The following is a 20,473-nucleotide window of genomic DNA, read 5'->3' as shown; positions in this document are numbered from 1 at the left end:
AGTAGAGATCGAGGAACCACAGCATTGACCAAAGTGTTCACTGGAGCATATAGGGTTTTTTTCTTCCTTCCACTAAAGGTGTTCCAGTTTTACTATTGAGTGAAATGTACCTATTATGGAAGATATTGCTATAAAAAGAGAATAGTCATTAACTTCTTTACATATTGGTCTCAACTCTATGAAGTAAGCTTGGAGTTCAGCTGATGTTCATTTTATAAATAAACCAAAGTTTAGAAAAGTTAAAATGACATGGTAGAAGCTGAATCTCAAATCCACATCCCAATTCCAAATCCCTTGTTCTTTATATTACCCTCCACCATCCCATTTCTGATCCATTTCCCAGTTTTCTTCTGTAATGTTTCTTTCCTGCAAATATGTACACTGCAGAGACTAGTTCTTGACAACTGTGAAATAGAAGAAGTTCCTCCTGAACAGTATGTGAAAGTGAGGACAAACCCATTCAAACTTGTTAACCTAGGAATGAAATGGGAAAAGAAGAAACATGGGATAAGTTAAGAAATATAGAAGAGAGAGAATCAAGAGGCAAAAACGTCCAAGTAAACCCGAGTATCACTGCCTGGTCGTCTAAGTCATCGGTGACAACTGGCTCTGTAAATTGTCCCTATTCTGGGAAATGATTGGTAAGAAAATGGCAAAACAAAGTCTTCAACTAGAGTTGTCTTAAGGGTCCTTTACAGCAATGATCTCTCAGTTACTGAGTCACTTATGATTAGGAACTTGGTTTCTTTTAAAAGTAGAGCTCAAAGTTGTATTATTCTAAGTCCTATACCAGAAAATAAGTTATCAGTTAGGTAATATACTATAATAATAAAATGTATAATAAAAATTCATAATTCTCGCTGGCAATCCTTACATTCCTTCAGGTTGAAAGTACTTGTAACTTTACATAAAAGAAGTATAAATGATATTGAGCCCCAAAATCTAAACAGCAAAGACATAAGCATTAAACAGTTTTTTTAATGGTAAATACTACCTTTATTTAAAAAAGTTATACATGCTAGAAAAAAGCATAAATGATACATGTAAACAACTGTTTACCAAATACTTATTTTTTTTTCCTTGTAAAGGTGCAAATGATCTTTAAATGTAAACACAATAGTTGCCAAACATTTTTGTAGTGGAGGATGGGAGGAGAAGGTTATTTCTTTTGGCTGTGGTTAAAGTCTTATTCAAAGATTTCCTGCAAAATATACTGAGAAAATTTGGTTTATGAATACAATGACAAAATAACTTGAATCACTGAAATTTTTATCATTTTTTTCCTCAAAAATTTTAACTTTTCACCAGAAAGTGCAATTTGAGGGACGTAATAACAGTAGCTTTGTAGAATGATGATGATGATATAGTTTGTATAAAAGAACAAATATTTTATTAATAAAATGCCTCATTCAGTTTTGCACTCATTAGCACGTACTCTTCATGAGCTGAAGACTTTGTTCCTCTGAGGTGTGTGATTTCAGGTAAGCCTCAGCTTCAGCAGGCCTGAGATCCAGGGTAAATTGCACAGCAGTATTCTCTGCCAGGGAGGTGACATGTCTCCCTGCTGGTCCTTAGTAGCAGTAGGAAATAAGGGAGGCTGCTTCTGTCAGTTATGTTTTTGAGCAAAAACTCTTGCAGAGCTGCACATGAGTCTATTGCAGGATTCTCAGGACAGTACATGAGAATCGGATATTGTTTTTATAGAGGCACTGAGCAGAAACTCTATGAAAATATGAAAGAAATCTAAAGATAGCAGAAAACAAGCTCATATGGAAGGAAACAAGATGCAAACTTCCACTGATGAAAACTTTAATGTCTTAGTCCTGGCTTTATCTATTTAATATTTCTTTTGAACTGTACTATTTAAAAGGAGATGTTTCCTTTTTATTTGTTTTTTTTAGATCTTCAAGTCTTCTGGTGTTTAGTGCAAGAATGATGGCTAACTAATACAGTTTGCACACCTAGCTTTGTCACTGGTAGTCCTGATAAGTAATGGAGTCATGTGGATGGAGTGCCTAGAAATAACGACCAGATCATATACAGCCTTTCTCCCCTTATTAGTATTTTCAAACTTTATATAAAGTTTCACTGCTTGGAATTTTTGTCTTTTTTTCCCCTTTTTCTTTTTTGGTGGGAGAAAGGCTGAATACAAAAAAAAAAAAAAAAGAAAAACCCAACAACAAATAAAAACATGATAAATTAAAACCAAAAATAAATATTCTTCTGCACAGAACTGAAAATTATTGTGCAAAGATGGCATCTTGCAGGTGAAGTATTTTCATTCTATTTGTATTTCCATATGTGGAGGCACCAACAAAGAATAAAATCTGTTCTAATGTTTTCTCGAGCTGTACAGAGCTCCAAGGTCAAAGCTCTCCGGAGTACACAGGAGCATATATACGTCTTCTAGATGTTCACCATATATGGGACTCACAATGTGTCATTTTAATAACTCCTACACCACCCCCTAGCCGACGATAATTCATCCCACCATACAACCTGCAAAGGAAGAAACAAAATAGTATTTTTAACTGGAAAAAGCATTGTTTCTTCCATAACTTAGATGTTAATAAAACACATTTTCAAGTTTTATATCACAACAATATTTTTAGTTTCATATACCTCTTCCAAAGATCGGGAGCTGAAATTGAGCACTGACAGTTAGCAGAATTATTTCAGACACTGACTGAAATGCTCTCACAGGGAACTGTTTAATAGTAAAAGAGTGTCATATTCACTATTTGCACCCTAACTTTATAACTTTACATCCTGACTTCTAACAATTATCCAGGATCATATATTCAACATTTTTGCGTCCAATTTTGACCCTGGCTATTTCACTCTCCCACCCATTTTCCTTTTGCCTAGACCTCATCAATTATTTGTTTCTGTTTTTTTCTTGTATGTATTCTTATAAGCCTTCTCAAACCCTTTATATCTTGATGTGCAACTACTGAGATGGTTACCCTAAATTTGTTTAGGCAAATAAGCTCAATTTATTGAGAAAGAAATCCCAAAGTGCTTGGATGGTAAAACTGTTTTCACAGAAGGCTAGTATTTGGTATTTAGACTTAAGCATAGATATGAAGGACATCAAACCCACAGTATTAATATTTTTTATTAAGTTTGAGAATTAATTATATATTTGACATTTTAAGTTCTTGTAATGTTTAAGAGACTTTGGCATATTAGAGGGTCTGTCAGATTATTTTTGTAAATCAAGTATAAAATATGTGATCTAGTAAAGATTTAGACTAAAGATACTAAGCTTAAAGTTTTAAGAGAATTTTGCTAAATTTGTGAAAGTTTTCTAATATTTAAAATGCAGAAGTCATCTGATTTATGTGAATTTATAAGGATGTAGAATTTGTTAGACAATGATTTAAAAGCAAAGTAAAATTAAACCTATAAATATAGTTTTATCTCTTAAGTAAGATAAGGCTTCCTCTCTAAAAGTGACTCTTAAATTTACTAGACTTAAAAATTGATTAATATATTTAACTTGATTTTAAAAGGTAAAGGGAAAAATCAGTTATAAAATGAAATAAAATATTACTTTTTAGACACTAAATGCAATTTGTTTTTCCTGGGCATAAAGTTGCTTCTAAGAACACCAAAAAATTATACTGACATGACAGATTGAGAGCCAAAGATCTAAGTTCTTGTTCTAACTCTGCCACTAACTTGCTTAATTAGGCAAGTCACTTTATTTCATGGTGGAGCTAGAAAGATTTTTTTTCCTGTTTTTGTCATCTTTTATTATAAAACTGGTCAGGTACCAAAGACAAGAATTATGTAAGATGTCAGGTACGTTAGAGCAATGAAGTCAAAATAAGCTTTCAACTATAGGTAGATTCAAGCCCTCTTCAAAGTATGCAGGAAGCAATTCAGTGTACTGATGACCATCCTGATGTTGATGGTCATGGGCTATTTCAAGCCCATCACTTTCAAGTCAGCAGTGAGATGACTGCAGCATAGCTTGAAGGTTACCTCCATGTATTGGCATCAGGATCAAAAACTTCAATGGTCTTCAAGTATGTTGTGCCATCAAAACCTCCTACAGCCATGAGCTGTCCATTCACCACTGCCAGGCCAACCTACAGGGCCAAAAAACAGTGGCTGCTGAAGAAACTAGACAATCACCAGCAAAATTTAGACTGGTTTCCAGGTAAATTTCTTTAATATATGTTATTCTTTATGGTTTTATATTGTGGTTAATTTGAACACAGAAGGAGAAAAAGTTATGATAAAAACCTATTTAATTATGGGAACAATAAAATTATATACTCAATTAGAATTATTTACAGAGTCAAAAACATGTTTAAAAAATTTTTGGAAACGCATTCCCTGGGGGTGAGCAAGAACCTTCAAAACTGCTCTCACTTCTTTTGGTATTTGCCTATTCTAATACACTATCTATATTGCTACTAAATTTAAAAAATGCAGATATAACCATACTGTCACTCCTCTAAAAACTTCCTAAGCCTCCCCGCCACCTAAGGATAAGTTTAAAGTCCTTACTCTGTTGTTCAGGCTCTCCAGAAATCCCTATTAGCCTGTATTTCAGCCTTACCATCTAATGTGCCCTATGCTGCAGTAATACTAGATTAATTGCTAGTCGCAGAAAATACCATACATTATCACAGTGCCAGACTTTTGCACATGTTATTTGGTGGTTGGCACTTTCTTTTCCTCTTCTAGAAAATCTTGTTCTTTTCTGGCCTACCTTCATGCAACTTTCTCTGGCAAGTCTTTTCACTGGCCCAATAGCAGTAAGCTTATTTTGGGGCACGTTCTTCTAAAATGCACATGCCACTATTACTAGACTTGTTTTTTTATAGTGAGCTGTAAACATTTCAATTTCCTTCAATAAATCAGGAGCTTCTTGAGTTGAGGAATCATGTCATACTTTTTTTTGCTTTCCCAGTAAACAATAAATATTTGCTAAATGAGTGAAATATATCAACAGAATATAGCAGTGAAAACAACAGGAATGTGACTAAGCAGCTGCTTGTTTCCAGCAATAAAGAACCACCATTACGTGAACAGTTTGACTGGCTGATTCCTCTCAGTGGTATGTAGTCCCTGATTTGTGCAAACCAGAATTTACTCCCTATCACCCTCAGATTATCTTCAGCTATTGCTGATTCTCCCACCTGTTGTCCTACACTGATGGGCTCCTGACAAAATCAGTGGTTTATGGTTACACTTCATTCTGAACCAAATGTCCTAGGATGGATGAACTCCACACTCTACTCCGTAAGTCTCCTGTAGTCACAGGTAATCCATGGTCTACAGCATGGCATAGATCAGGCTGATCTGGTCCACACTGTAGATGAAATGGACTCAAACCAGTTTGTGAAGACTGGTGGTGGGGTCAGATGTGTTTCTGCCTAAACATTTGTATGGGTATGCCAACTACCTGGAATATTACTTAGAAACAGTAGGTAGGAATATTTAGCTCTAATAGATATGGATGAATGAGGGTGACGTTAGATAAATAGATAGGAGAGGGAGGGGCCTTTCAAGAAGCAACTGATACAAGACAAATCATAAAAAAATTCTCTAAAGATATGATTGGATGAAAGACATTTAACTACTTGACATAATAGCAATCAAAATAAATGAATTTTTCCCAGGAAAAAGCAGCAGGGGTTGTTTGCCTAAACAGTGCGCCTCCTCCTGCTCCCACGTAGTACAGCTCACAGATCAGAGCCCTCCTCGTGCTTGTTGCTGGGTACTTACCCCACTACGGCGGGACGTCATAGCCACCACCGGAGACCACTGGTTAGTTCTGGGGTTGTATCTCTCAGCACTGCTAAGCTCGGTAGTGTCATCTCTACCTCCTACAGCATAGATCATGTCCTGATACACTGCACAGCCCAGGTGCTTCCTCCGTGTCCCCATAGGGGCTATGGTGTGCCATCTGTTTTCCTGAGGATTGTAGCGCTCCACTGCATGGAAAAGCAAAACCAGTTAATGCCCATTCAGCCATTTCCTGTCTTCTCTAGTTTTCCTCATAGCCATTAAAACATCACACACATTATGATGATAGATATTTTCAATAAGCAATCTGATCTTTCCTTGAGAAGGACTTGTGTACCTTTGGACAGTAGCACTATCCTGCCATTGGGAATGGGCTTCCTTTAGGCATGGTTTGGTGGAAAGGGCATGTGGAGGAGTTAGGGTACCTAGTTCTATTCCTGGCTGTAGTTACCATTAGCTAGGTAACTGATGGCCTCACTATTACCTCTAAATGAGGGGATTAGATTATAGTATCTAATTCCATACAAATAATTTGTCACACTTAGACAAGTGTGAACTCCCTTGCCTGTATTCTTACTGCATTCTAAGCCATTGGAGAAAAGACAAGATATGTGACAATGGATCTGTAATGGAAGTGCCACAATGACAATATCCCTAGGCAAAAACATCCATTACCTCTAAATAGAAAGGACTAACAGGTATACCGGTTTATAGTTTTAACTTTTAATTTATTCCTAGGTGATGATACAGAGGTCTTTTGTTTTTTCTTTTTTTAAGGAGAGGTGGTTATGGGAGAGGAAAATAATTAGTGTGAAGAAAATAGTTCTTTTACTCATTAAAATTCCTAGAAGCTTGTAAAATGGAGGGAGAAAGAAGTATTTTGAGAATATCCTAGAAGACCATGGCTACAGAAGGAGCTGGGGAAGAGCAGAGAGAGGTACTCTCCTAGAAGAAAATAATTTTCCTGATAAATTACAGAATAACCTGGCCTTTCAATACTTTCTGGAGGGGGAATTCCCCCAAAGACAATGTGGGGAAACCAGACTGACGTCGGGGTTTCCCCTGCTCTGGGGGAAACCAGACTGACTTCAGAAGGGCCTAACCTGTGTTGAGTGGAGATGTTCCGTCAGAACCGCCTACGGCATACAAGAGCCCTCCTAACACAGCCACAGCCACGCCTAGTCTTCGGGTACTCATGGAAGCCACTCGAGTCCACTTGTTCTCCTTTGGGTCATACCTGCAGTGGGAGAAGCCAGAGACTGCCTGCATGTTTTCATTAAGCAAAGCCTTATTCACAGGGTGTGAAGTCACATTAAAGGTATGTTGGACACGCAGATTTTCTAACATCAAATGCATAGTGACAGTCTAACATATTTCAGTTATTAGGGGAAAAAAAGTTGTAGAATTGGTACCTGTTTCAGCTATTAAGCTATTTACTATATGACTTACCCTGGGGCTGGAACTCCTAAAAATGCATTTCTTCTTTGCCAAGCTGGCTTCTCTACTAGATTCTGCCAAAAAGGACTAGACCCTGGAAGTCTAGGGGAGGAAAGGGGACCGCACTCTGTTCTGTTCACCTGCCAACCCTGTCAGTGTTGTCTCAGCAGTGGCCCTTCAGTCCGCTGTCCCAGTTAATTTCAGTTTCTAGCCTCTCCCTGGTGCTTCCTAAGCAGCCTTGCTGCACCCAAGGTCTCAGTCACAGCTCTGAGGCTCCTCCTCTGAGTTCTTGGGTACCAGGGACCCAGTTTTTTTCTGCTATGTAACATATCATCCAAAACTCAGGGACTTAAAACTACAATCACTGTAGAAACTTTCGTGCTGTCGTAGGCTTCCTCTCAGCATGGCAGCCTCAAACAGCTCACTGCTTCAAAGGTGGGTGCCCCAAGAGATCCAAGTGAAAGGGGTGCCACCTGTTATGACCTAGCCTCAGGGGTCACATAGCACTACTTCTGCCATACTTGTGAGTCAGCCCAGATTCAAGGGGAGAAAACACAGACCCCAACCCTCAATAAGAGTGTCAAAGTCAAATTGTATGAAGAGCATGTGAAATGGCAGCTGTAGTAATCATTGGAAAATTCTATCTTCCAAAACCAGCCAGGCAGATAACCCTTCTTGGAGGTGAGTCTTGGCTGTTGAGGGGGACCCTCTCCTCATGTGCTGATAATTGTAGCTCCATGGGGTCTCTCCTCCCAGATTCTGGGCTCTACTAACCCTGATCTCTAATTCAGGTCCTTGGATTCCTACAGTTACTTCAGAATCCTCTCCATTTTTTTCAGCCCCTCAATATTTGCTAGTCAGTTTTTAAAAATTATATTCTCTCTACTAAAATAACTGACATGGTTTCTGTTTTTACTGGTCCCTGATCAATAAATTACTAGAGTTCAGAAATAAATATGAGAAAAATTACTTGGAATAGTGTGGGGCATTTTATTACATAGGCAGAAAATTCTGGTAGTATATTAAGTACTGTATAGCAAACTATCTCAATATTACAGGAAATATAAAATACATGATACTATAAATAGCCCTTACTCTTAAGAAGCAAGTGAGGGAGACAGAGCCCATTCTTAAGGAAAAATCTCTAAACAGATTCTGAGAATGCAGTAACTCATACCAATGAAAGAGGCAGAAATACAACACTGGAAACCGGAGTCCCTGGAGAAAGGTTCTGGTTAGTCAGTGAAGGTTTCCTGAGGTTCATGCACTTTGAATAGGTTGTCTTTCATCACTTTTGGAAAATTCTCAGCCAAAAATTCAATCTCCAAATATAGCTTCTGCTTTTATCACTGTCTCCTTTCTGAGACTCCAATTACATGTACGTTAGAGCATTTGTGTTCCTCGAGTTTCTTATGATCTGTTCTTTTGATTCTGTTTTCTCTGTTCTTGTGTTTGGATATTTTCTATTGATCTGTCTTTGAGTTTGCTAACCATCTTCTGCTGTGTCTACAGTTAATCTCATTCAGAGTTTTTAACTTTAGATACTACACTTTTCAGGTATACAATGTACATCATATTTTTAGATTCCAATTCTGTATCAAAATTCTCTAACTTTTCACCCATTTATCTTTCCCTATTTTTAAAATGTATTTATTATACATAAAGTCTTTTTCTGCATGCTTTAAATATCCTTAATTTTGATCACTTAAAGGGTGTCAGATGATCGGCTATGGAGGTACACTTTTCTGATAATATTCCTTTCTCTTAAAAAAAAAAAGCAGTTCCTGTGTGGTGACCTCCAATGAGTTCTACACAATGGTATAAAGGGCATATCAAAGTGTGGGCAAAGGGTCTGTTTGTGTTTATACAGAGGGTCAAAGCCTAATTTGGCTACCCAGAAAATGAACTAAGATACGATATGAAGAAGAATTTCCAACATCAGCACTCTCTGGAAGACTCATACCAGAAGATGATCATCAAAAAACCTCAACAAAGATCCAGGCGATGCTGCAGTTGTAGCTGCATCCATCCCACCAGTTCCTGGACTTGCCATTGGAATGAAGAAGGAGATATCTAAGCTGGCCTGTGCTTTCAGTAAAACAACAAATTTGACTGGATCTATACTGTTGGAACTCAACCAAGAATTAGGAGAAGTGCAAGTTGTAGCGCTCCAAAATCTTACAACTACAGACTATCTACTGTTAAAAGAACATATGGGATGTGAACAGTTCCCAGGAATGGGTTGTTTTAATTTGTCTGATTTCTCTCAGACTGTTCAAGAACAGTTAGACAATATCCATCATATCATAGACAAATTTTCACAAATGCCTAGGGTGCCTAACTGGTTTTCTTGGCTTCACTGGAGATGGCTGGTAATTATAGATCTGCTTTGGTTATGTAACTGTATTCCTATTGTTACTGTGTGTGCGCAATTTAATTAGTAGTTTAAAACCTATACATGCTTAAGTTACTCTACAAGAAGATATGTCAAAGAAATAATCAATCCTCCTATGTTTTCTTTCATCTGATACCTCTATAGCTTTTCTTCTTCCTTCCTAATTACAACCCTTAAATAGAATTAGTGCCTCATATCAAATTTACCGAGTATCATAATTCCTCCAAGTGGTAAAGATACCTCAAGACAAATGCTGCGCATAGAAGCCACATGGCATAAATCTGCAAAGAAGTAAAAAGCTAACCTTTGCAAACAATATGGCTTCTCTCTCACTTACCAACTTTACATCTCCCTGTATGGCCCCGGAAGATGACTGGTTAGCCAGAGACAGGTAAGATTCCTCAAGGGAGGAACAACCTAAGACAGGCACAGTCACAGGGGGGCCATCAGGAGAGAAATTGGGGATCAACAGTGGTGAGGCTTAGAACCTCATACCCCCTGTTTTGAGAGAAATCTTCTGCATCCCTGGATGTTTTAATGCCCTTGTCTAGCTTGGATTAACACATAGTCTACAGGCACACACCTGATCATCTACATTTGCTCTCTTACAACACTAAACTATGTTTTCTACCTTAATCTTGCATCTACCTACCACTTCAGCATTTTATTAAAAAAATAATAATAATAATAAAGGGAGAAATGTGGGATCCACATATAAATCAAGTATAAAAATCAAACTAATATTCATATTTGACCTGATTGTTTATAGTTCATAATGTGTGATCAAAACCAAAAGTTTCTGTGATGACTGCCCTTGTACTGTTCACTATGTAAGAACTTACTCACTATGTAAGAATTTGTTCACCATGTAAGAACTTGTTCGTATGCTTCAGAAGATTGGACACTGACGAGAATTAGGCTTGGGGTGGATTAATGATTGTGCATTGAGCATTGACTCCCCTATACAGAATTTTATTGTTGTTAACAACCATTTGATCAATAAATATGAGAGATGCCCTCTCAAAAAAATAAAAATAAAAAAGTCTTTTTCTGTAAACTCCAAATGTGGATCATCTATAAGTCTGTTTTTGTTATGTACTTTTTCTCTCAATTATTTGCCACATTTTTCTGTGTCTTTAGATGCCTCATTTGTTTACTGTATGTAGCACATTATTATAAAAGAATGGGATCCTAGAAAAGGAAGTTAGTATTATCCTCCACTACCGCCCTCCCTCCTCTGTAATATATTCACTTATTCCTGCATTAGGCATATAGGATGAAAGGTTGATCACCTCAATTCAACCAGGAACTGAGCTTTAGTTAGACTCAGTCCACATCTGTTTTTAAATGTCTCAAGGATGATATCTGTCCTGAATTCTTTGCAGGCCCCCTGCCTATAACAGGACTTCATCTTCTAAGCACTATAAGATTGCACAAGATGTCATTCATTCTGGTCCCCTAGTCTCCTGTGCTACCGCAGCACTCAGCAGACACCCCACAAGGCAAACCAGTGGTTTGTTTGGAATTGTGCTGATTTCTCTCTCTGCCAGGAGAATCACTCTGCCTAGGCCAAGTCCACTATTCACCCCATGTTCCGACTTGGCAAATGTCTTCAGGAAAGAAAGCAGCTGATGGCTCACATAAGATGGGCTCTTTCTGCAACAGGATTTTAGTACATCTAGTATTGTTACTTCCACCTGTCTCTGATGTTTTTACAAAGAAGATATTTGTATGTTGTAATTTCTTTCCTAGTTGTTGCAGTGGGTTTGATAGCTGTCACTACATTCTACTTGAAAGCAGAAGTCTTTGCATTATTTTTAAAAACTTTATTGTAAAACTGATTCAGAATGCCACAAGTGTATAGTTTAATGACTTATAAAGAAAGCCCACTTTTAACCACCACCCAGGCCAAGAAAAATAAGTTTGCCTGCCATACTGACCCTTCCATATGTCCCATTCCAATGTCAATGTTTTCCTCCCTCAAAGGTAACTATTATCCAAGTTTTACAGTAATCACATCCTTGTGTTTCTTTATAGCTTTGTTACCTAAGTGTGCATCCCTAGACAGTTACTCTTACTCATTAATTTAAAAATATTTTCAAAGTCTCTTTTTATCTACAGGTTTTTCCTCTATTCCCCCCATTCCCCCTACCCCTATAATTCATCTATTTTAGAACCTGGGGCGTCTGACCTGCAGTTTCCCCCACAACATGGATCTGACTGATTGTACATTCATAGTGCAATTCAACATGTTGGTCTGTCCCCTGTATGTTCTGCAAACTGGCAGCAGATCCAGAGGTTTGATCAGACCAGTCTGGTCCCTTTGGCAAGACTATATAGAAGGTGGTATGCTAGCAGCTGTTATTAATGCTTAAGTCCATTAATTTACTGAGTGTTGCAAAATGGTGATATTCTATCATTTATTTCCTTTTATTGGGATACTTACAAAGAAACAACCCTCTCATCTACTATTTTTTTACCTAATTCATATGTGATACAGTTCACACAAGAAAGGCTGGATAAATGCTTGCTTATTTCTCTTTATTTACTGTTTTAAAGATGATAAATTAATTTCCTATGATCTTCTGAAGGTAACCTATTAGGGTTTTTAAGACTATTAATATATATTCATTGGATTTTAATCAATCACAATTATTTTCTCTTTTGAGTTAAACCTGTCTCATCATTGGTCAGTGGGAACATCTCCAAGTGGGCTCTTGACTCTTTTGACATGCCTAGTAGTCTTGGATAGCTTGCTTGCTATCTGGTATGACAAGACGGTCCAGGCTCAACTGCAAATTTCCTATCCTAAATCTGGAATCAGGCATTTCTCCATGAAGCCCTGGTTTCTTTTAGTGGGAAATGGAATTTTAAGACACAATCCGGGAGTGAAGATGTTCACTGCCACTTGGTTGGCCATAATTCCTAGGCCTCTTCAGTTGCCAGAGCTAGAATATAATTGTTCTTAAAAAGAGGAATTTAATTTAAATTGAAATTCAGGACCACAGGTGTTTTACTTAACCTGTTCTATTTTACACCCACATTCTTCTGTATCCAGAAACCTGGTTTTTAAGAACACAGAGGTGGCCAGATTTAGAATAACCCATATTCATTTCCTTTATTACACATTATACACATAACAGTCTTAAATAGCAACATTACCACTCCTGAGAACAATTAAAATTTCTTTCATATATCTCTTCCCATTCTCCTTCCACTTTTAAAAATCAATCATACTAGAGTTAAGCTGACTGAGCATATAGTACATGCTACTCCTTCTCCCTTTCCATCCTTATTAAGTCATAGTTCTCTGATTAGCTCTATGTTTAGTGCTCACTCTTAGCACTCTGTCAGCATCTCCCTGGTTGGTTTTGTCTGAAGGTTGTTCTCTAGGAGATTCCTCAATGAGGACTCACAGGAACAATGCTAATAGTTTGTGTCTTTATAGTTCAGTCAGTTTCTCCAGATAAAAAATCCTTGGCTTACATTTCCTTTAATATTTTATATATGTTACTCCACTTTCTTCTGGCATAAAGCATTGTTTTCAAAAAGTCTGATGATAATCTAAATTTCTTTTGCTTACAAGTAACAAGTATTTGTTGGTGGTGATGAAAGAATTTTTCCCTTTAATAAAGTCCATTAAGTTTATTAAAGTATGTCTTGGTGTTTCTGGGTTAGTATTCAGAGGATATGATACATCTTTTCAATAAATAATTTCAAGTTTTTTTTATTATAACAGGGAGATAATTTTTACATGAAATGAGTTTTCCTGAGGAGTGATTTGAATTTTTCTAACATTATGGAGCTCCCTCTCGCTTTTTTTCATGTAGCATTAAAAAATATAGTAGTTTGCCTCCTGAGATTTATTGGCCTTTATTCACTGCTCCTTCTTTTATGTCAGCCTTCTCTTTTCTTTGTACCTCTTGTCCTTGTCCTTCTCAGTTTTGATTCCACACCCAGAAGTGTGGGCCCTGTCCTCGGAGGTCATCCTGGCTGGTCAGTTTTGAGGGCTCCTGGGACTAGACAGTCTAGCCAGTGGTTCTCAGTTAGAGTGACTCTTCCCCACCCCTCCAACTCAGAGGACATTTGGCAATGTCTGGGGACATTCTTGGTTATCACAAACAGGGCTGTGCTCCTGGCACTTCATGGGTAGAGGTCAAGGCTGCTACTGCAAACACCCTACAACACACAGGGAAGGCTCCACAATGAAGAAATTATCTGGCCCACATCAGTAGTACTGAGGTTGAGAAACCTGCTCCTAAATCCTTCAGATCTTATTGCAGCTCCCTTGCACTTAACTCTTTATTGGGAGTGAAACTATCTTCTTAGTTTCAACTGTTCATAAATTTTCCTCTCATGCTTTCTAGTAAATATGTATTGGCTATTTGGGGGCTCTTTGCTTCTTAGACCTGTCAGATTTCTGACAGCTCTTCTGTTTCCTCCTGCACAGACTGATAACCATACACCTGCTTGAGGTTACTGGTGGTTTGTCTTTCCCCGTTTGTGTTCTGGGGTTTATGGGAATATCTTTACTCCCAGTTTATTTTAAATGTTGTCCATGGGGTTAAAAAAAAAACCTGTGGTGAGATACATAACATGTACCATGGTAACCATTCTTAAGTGTACAGTTTAGTAGTGTTAAGTACATTCACAGTCAGGCAACCAAGCTCCACAACTTGTCCAGAGTTTTAGCTTTGCCCTCTGTGCTCTGCAGGAATTTGGAGAGGTCAAAACCCGTGCTGTTGCAGTCACCTTTCCAGAATCCTCCTGCACAGCATTTTGAAAGTGGAGAACCAAGTTTCTTGACAGAGACAAAAGGGAATTGGCAGAGCTTTCGAGAGTTGCCTGCAACTTTATCTCTATTTAAGATGGAGTCAAACTGTTCAACTTAGATGGAAACCCAACTAGTAAATCCTATTTCAAAAATTCTGAAAAGTCGTGAAGCATTTCTTTTTAAGAAATGAGGATGGAACAATGGTATGTTCTTGTTAGTAATCATAGCACATGACAGTCCAAAATCTAATCTGTAGGACAGAATGATAAAAAACACATGGGGCAAGAAATTAAGAACAGAATCTATTTCACCAAAATGAACTGATTTATAAAAATATAAAATAAACCTTGGAAGCCCCGATATTTCCCTATATACACTCCAAGAATTAAGGAGAATCCATATACAAAATACTTCAGGATCTTTGTAAGATATGCTAGACAAAGTATTATTATTTTAATCATTTTTCTGGAGGAAGTCTGGGCAAAATCATGCACTAAGTATATTCCAAGTACTGGGGAAAAAAAACAGAACAGATTTCAGAAGTGGTAGCATGATATTATATACAGAATGTAATTTAAAATATGATTTCAATACTTCAGTATTAGGCTCAATGAGTACAACACATAGTTTTAAAAATCTGGGTTATGTTATCTCTTGTCTTCCTAGACTTTAAGATCAACTGAATACTTTTTCTTTAATGCCCTCAGGAAATCAAATGAATAGAGAGAGGATCCCCTGGAATCCTCAATTGTTTCTTTTAAAGAGCCTTCTATATTCTTTTAAAAAATTGAAAATGACTTTAAAAAACAAATCACCTCTCAACAATGTTGAGGCAAGACACACCATCCTGGCCACCCACAGCATAGAGAAAGCCTCCGAGCACTGCCACACCCACACTGGTCCTGCAGGTGCTTGTGGGAGCTACATCACTGCTCCACTGGTTTGTTTTGGGGTCATACCTACAGAGAACACATTAAGAGCAGAGTTTATATTACATATAGAAAGCCTGGCTATGTTTACATATTCAGTGACATAGAGTGATAAATTTTCTTTCCCCTAAATATGGCTGATTAGTAACTGAAGCATATGAAAGTATAATTTGTTTTTATTTTTGAAACTAAATTTTACTCAGACAAGTTATATATTAATGAATTTTCTTAAAAAAAAATTTTTTTGGAAATGTTATAAAGCTAAATTTCCTTCAAGTTCTACCTGATTTCTGATCCATTCCCATTTTGCTTTAGTGTATATCTTTTACGACTTTTTTGTAAAGTATTTCTAAATAGGTATATATCTATCCACAAATATATTTCTTTATATGCAAGCTTATTTTATTGAGATAAATAATACCACACAATAGGCACTGTTTTTTCACTCAACCTGTTTCTGAGATATATTCATTCTAATAAATACAGCACTAGATTTTTCTTTCCTTTGAAATATTTCATTATATTGTATATGCCATATATTATTAAATCATATTCCTACTGATGTATCCATAATTTTTCTGACATTTTGCTTTTAACAAGTGATTACCCTTGTATATTTCTCTTTGTGCAAATAGATGATGAGAAATACAATCCCGTAGCACAGAGTATATTCATTTCTAATTTAAAAAATACTATCAAATTACAAAAATACTATCAAATTGCTCTTTTTGCAGCTATATCAATTTTGTTTTCAGTTTCATTAATTTTTCTATTTAATTTCTTTCTATTTTCTTGGGTTTTGTTGCTGTTTTTATAACTTCTTGATTAAAAAGCATGATTTTCTCATCTTATTTTCAAATGAATATACATAAGTTTTAATGCATGTAAGTTTGCCTCTGAACACTACCTTAACTGTATGCCACACATTTGATATATATGGGTGTAGTTGTTATCAAGTTGAAAATATTTAATCATTTCCACTCTTTTTTCCTTGACTCATCAATTTATTTTTAGGTGTACTGTATTTTTTAAAAACTTATATGTAGCTGATCCCTCTTATTTTTTTCCAGCTACACAACCTATGCCTCTAGATCTTAGTTTGTAAAGGAAATACCAAGAATCAGCGTAGATCAACACAGTTGAATGAAAAAAGGGTGAGTTTGAGCATGAAGCTGGAAGTCATTAAAAAATCAATTATTGTATGTTTCTAATGTGCCAGGCACTGTGAAAGACAGGAGAAAAGACATTTCAACAAACAACTACAGCCAAGGTGATATGTACAAGTATGTTCAAAATACTAATGAAAAGAGCAGAGGAATCAGCAACTAACTTGTCAGTGGTGTCAGAAAAGGCTTTATATGAGATGTAACAGTTCAGTCTTGAAGAGATGTTCTAAAGAAGAAAGAACAGCATGCAAACACGTAGGCAGCGAGGCATGAATAAGGTCAGCATGTCCAAGGAGCTGCAAGCAGTTTGTGGGTCTGTGGTAGCATGTTTAGAACAGTGGTGTGCCAGGGGAGGCAGACTGGAGAGACTGGTGGCAGTCAAATCATAAAGGGCTTGTCATGCTAAGTTGGCGTAGGCTGCCAATTAGTGCCACATATTCAATACTAAAGTAGCAAATCATATGTTTCCTAATTAACATCTCAAATGGAACTAATGCATAGTAGAAAAAAAATTCAAATTGACCTTACTTACCTTTCAACACTATTGAGATAAGAGGACCCATCATGACCTCCTACTGCATATAACAAGTCATCAAGAACACTGACCCCAACTCCACATCGCCTTTTGCTCATTGAAGCTACCATTCGCCATTCATTGGTCTGTGGATCGTATCGTTCAACACTCGAAATGGCATCTCCACTACACCAACCACCAACTGGGGAAGGGACAGAAATGGTCAGGAGAAAACCTGTCCTAAAGCACCCAATATATCACTCACTGCTGTATACATTTATTTTCTCATAGTTTTATTTAAATCAGGATATTCAACTAGTACTAAACCACAATAATTTGCTTATATTTGATTTCTGTCCTAGGACATATGCCAGGAGTTTTAATATCAGAGAAAACATCTTAAATTATAAAATAAAATTTGGTTACAAATGTGAGAGTTTATAAGCACTCAAGACAAATCAAATAGACTAATCATTAAAACTCAGATATAATTTTTAATGGAAGCCATTAAAACCAACTTTTTATTGAACTACATGGCTCCAAATCAACTACTATCACTTCATAAACTGTGTTCCTCAATACTAGCAAATAAATAGGTCTTTAGGAAAGAAAATTTAAATCTTTCCTGTGACCTGTGTTAACAAGAAGAGGAAAGCATTGTTCAATTTCACTGCCTCATGGCAAATTTACATGCATTATGATTTCCAAGGCAGCTGGTGATGGCTCACTGGGACAAAAACTAGCTATTACTACAAGCCAAGTACACTGAACTTTGTAAAGTGTATGCATAGTCCTTGCCAAGAGAACTCTCAATTTGAGTTAAGCAATGTACCTAAGGAAAAATATTGCTGAGCAGCTTTATGTGGGTGAGATGTTGACTCCAAGAAGACAGTTTTGGTTAAAAAGTGTTACCTTAAGGAAGGTAACTTGTATCTAGTAAAGTATCTGAAATTAGGATCATTGAACTGTGAACACTAAAAAAGCCCCAAAACCAGAAACACAATATTGATAAGCATAAAGAAACTGAATGGTAAACAAGGAGACACGCCAGAATATATCAACAGAAGTAAAATACTCCTGAGTAAAAAACTACTGAGATTACAGATTTGATCTCAGGCTTCCAGGGTTTATTTCCACAGAGTGATGAAGAAAGGAAGGCTCAATTTTCCAATGTTAAGTAAGAATTGGCAATTTGGCATTTCAAAGGTAATGAATGCAAAATTGCAGTAAATACCAAAGACAACTGAAGATCAAGTTTTAAGTAGAGACAGTAGGTCAAAATCTAAAATAATGTCAGTGAACACTGTCACTCAAGAATGGAGTACAGATCTAGATAACATGATAAGACTGAGAAAGTAAGGAAAACCAATACTAACTGTAAAGGAAATAATGGCTTTTCTATACAAATAAAAATGGAAACCTTAATAGTATAAAAAAAGTGACAGATGATTTAACTTTTCTTCTTTATGCTTTTCTGTGTTAATCAAAATTTCTATACTGCATGTGCTTTCATTTCTATAATCAGAAAATCAAAATGTGTTATTAAAAATAGGTTACCTTTCATAAAGTAACTTTAGTAATCCATTATTGCTACTGGCACATGCTCTGTGATTTTTCTTCCCACTAATCATGATGGGTTAATGCTAATTTCTCACTAGAGTTCAAAGACTGTAAGAGGTCCCAAAATATGGAAAAGACAAAGACTACTGATAGGTCCCAGCTAGCTCCATGAATCAGGATTTGAAAAAAAATTTGAAGAGGAAGAACTTAACTATAGACTGAATGTTTGTGTCTCCCCAAATTTGTATGCTGAAATCTAATCCCCAATGTGACAGTATTAGGAGGCAGGGCCTTTGGGAGGTGTTTAGGTCAGGAGGGAAGAGCCCTCATGAATGGGAGTAGTGTCCTTACAAAAGGGTTCAGAGAGCTCCCTTCCCCCTTCCTCCACATGAAGACACAGCAAGAAGACAGCCATCAACAAAGAACTAGGAAGCAGGACTTCACCAAACACTAAACCTGCCAGTGCCTTGACCTTGGACTTTCTGGTATCCAGAAATTTGGGAAATAAATTTCTGTTGTTTATAAGCCACCCAAGTCTATGGTTTTCTGTTGTAGCAGCACAGATGGACTAAAACAGAGCTAGTGAGAAGATTTTTACTAAGCAGTGAGAAATTTTTACTCAGGTGAATAAGGGAGCTGAATTTACATGGATGGAAGTGAAACCTCTGCTACTGAAAGTTCTCAGAGATTTAGAAGCAGACAATATGAGCAAAATGATACAGCAGATTATTTTAGGTTCAACTTAGCTCCATAGGGCTAGGAAAGAGTGTAACTCTTCCATGTAACACAGCGTTTTTTGACAGCCCTTATGTAATTATGAGGTGACTTGCACACTGGTATATAAATTAACGCACATGACTCATTTTAACAAAATGTCCACTATCTGGCGTTTCTAGGTTTACATGAAAACAGAGCATTCTTTGGGAGAATACCAGTGTTGGATCATGAGGTAAGAGTGAAGCTACATGGTAACTTATAATGTGTTTCTTATGACAGAGGATATCACAGTTGTCCAAAGGACCATTCAGATGACAGGTTCTCATGTGGGAAAATACTCAGTTTAGTCACAGCGTAGTCAGATCCAAACCTGCAAAGAGTACTTCTCCACATCGGATAGGTTTCCGTGGTCTTGTCCTCGGTCCTTGCATTAGTGGTCGTTCTTGAGGCAACAGGAGATAGTTTTTAGCCTCATCTACCAAGTCTCTGTGGAGAAAATACAAACCTTTATTCCAGATGTCTAACTAATATCGTTAGTCAAATCCCAGTATGGTTTAGAGACACGTTAAGTTGGCAAAGGGGAGCAAACATAAACCAAACCAAGTCACGGATACCAGCCAATATTAAAAGGGTCACAAACATAAGAGCAAACTTGCAAGTTACAACTTTGTGAGCTGTGAATTGTGAATTGAGTTGTGAATTGACTGGTATTTCTATCATGACTTCATATCTTAGTGCAGGTTTAGCCTAAAACTCAACATGCTTGGAGCCAACAGTAACTTATGGGGAATTAGAAATTACAAATCAATTACCAGCCTGTGCAGTTAATGTTTTCTAATGAATTTTATTAGATTGTGCAGGATATTCTACTGGCGAAGTAGCACATCAGTCACGGCACTAAATATTTGCTGGATTAAGTAAAGTAATAAAACTAGGTAGAAAACTGGATTGCTAAAATGAAACACTGTACCATCATTTAATATTAATTTGCTGTCTGCTACTGTATGAAGGTTTACACTCAGTAAGTTTACTGAGCGTGAACACATTTTTTTCTATGAAGGTACTTTCTGAGAAGAACCTAGTAATTACACTTGTTAAATACAATATCCTAATACAAATTATTTATGTATGTACTTGTTTCACTTGAATCTGATTCAGTGCCTGATTGGTTCAAATTCAGTTACTCTGTTTCTCTCTCAACTCTGAAAGTGTTTC

General features: G+C 36.9%; 1 protein-coding gene across 1 annotated transcript in view; it reads right to left on the bottom strand.

Moving 5' to 3' along the window:
- Positions 1 to 958: 958 nt before the first annotated feature.
- Positions 959 to 20,473, bottom strand: part of KLHL20 (kelch like family member 20) — a 63,735-nt gene continuing 44,220 nt past the window's right edge. Inside the window, exons 6-12 of the mRNA XM_017672844.3 lie at positions 19,629 to 19,744; positions 17,000 to 17,183; positions 15,188 to 15,331; positions 6,870 to 7,003; positions 5,746 to 5,954; positions 3,991 to 4,097; positions 959 to 2,499 (exon numbers count right to left, since the gene is read on the bottom strand). Coding sequence (XP_017528333.1) covers positions 2,415 to 2,499; positions 3,991 to 4,097; positions 5,746 to 5,954; positions 6,870 to 7,003; positions 15,188 to 15,331; positions 17,000 to 17,183; positions 19,629 to 19,744 — 979 coding nt within the window. The 3' untranslated portion in view covers positions 959 to 2,414. The remainder of the gene's footprint in view (positions 2,500 to 3,990; positions 4,098 to 5,745; positions 5,955 to 6,869; positions 7,004 to 15,187; positions 15,332 to 16,999; positions 17,184 to 19,628; positions 19,745 to 20,473) is intronic.

This window comes from Manis javanica, chromosome 11, assembly GCF_040802235.1.
Source record: "Manis javanica isolate MJ-LG chromosome 11, MJ_LKY, whole genome shotgun sequence".
Classification (NCBI taxonomy): Eukaryota; Metazoa; Chordata; class Mammalia; order Pholidota; family Manidae; genus Manis; species Manis javanica.
Note: the sequence above shows the minus strand (reverse complement) of the source record. Positions and strands in the feature narration are given on the sequence as shown.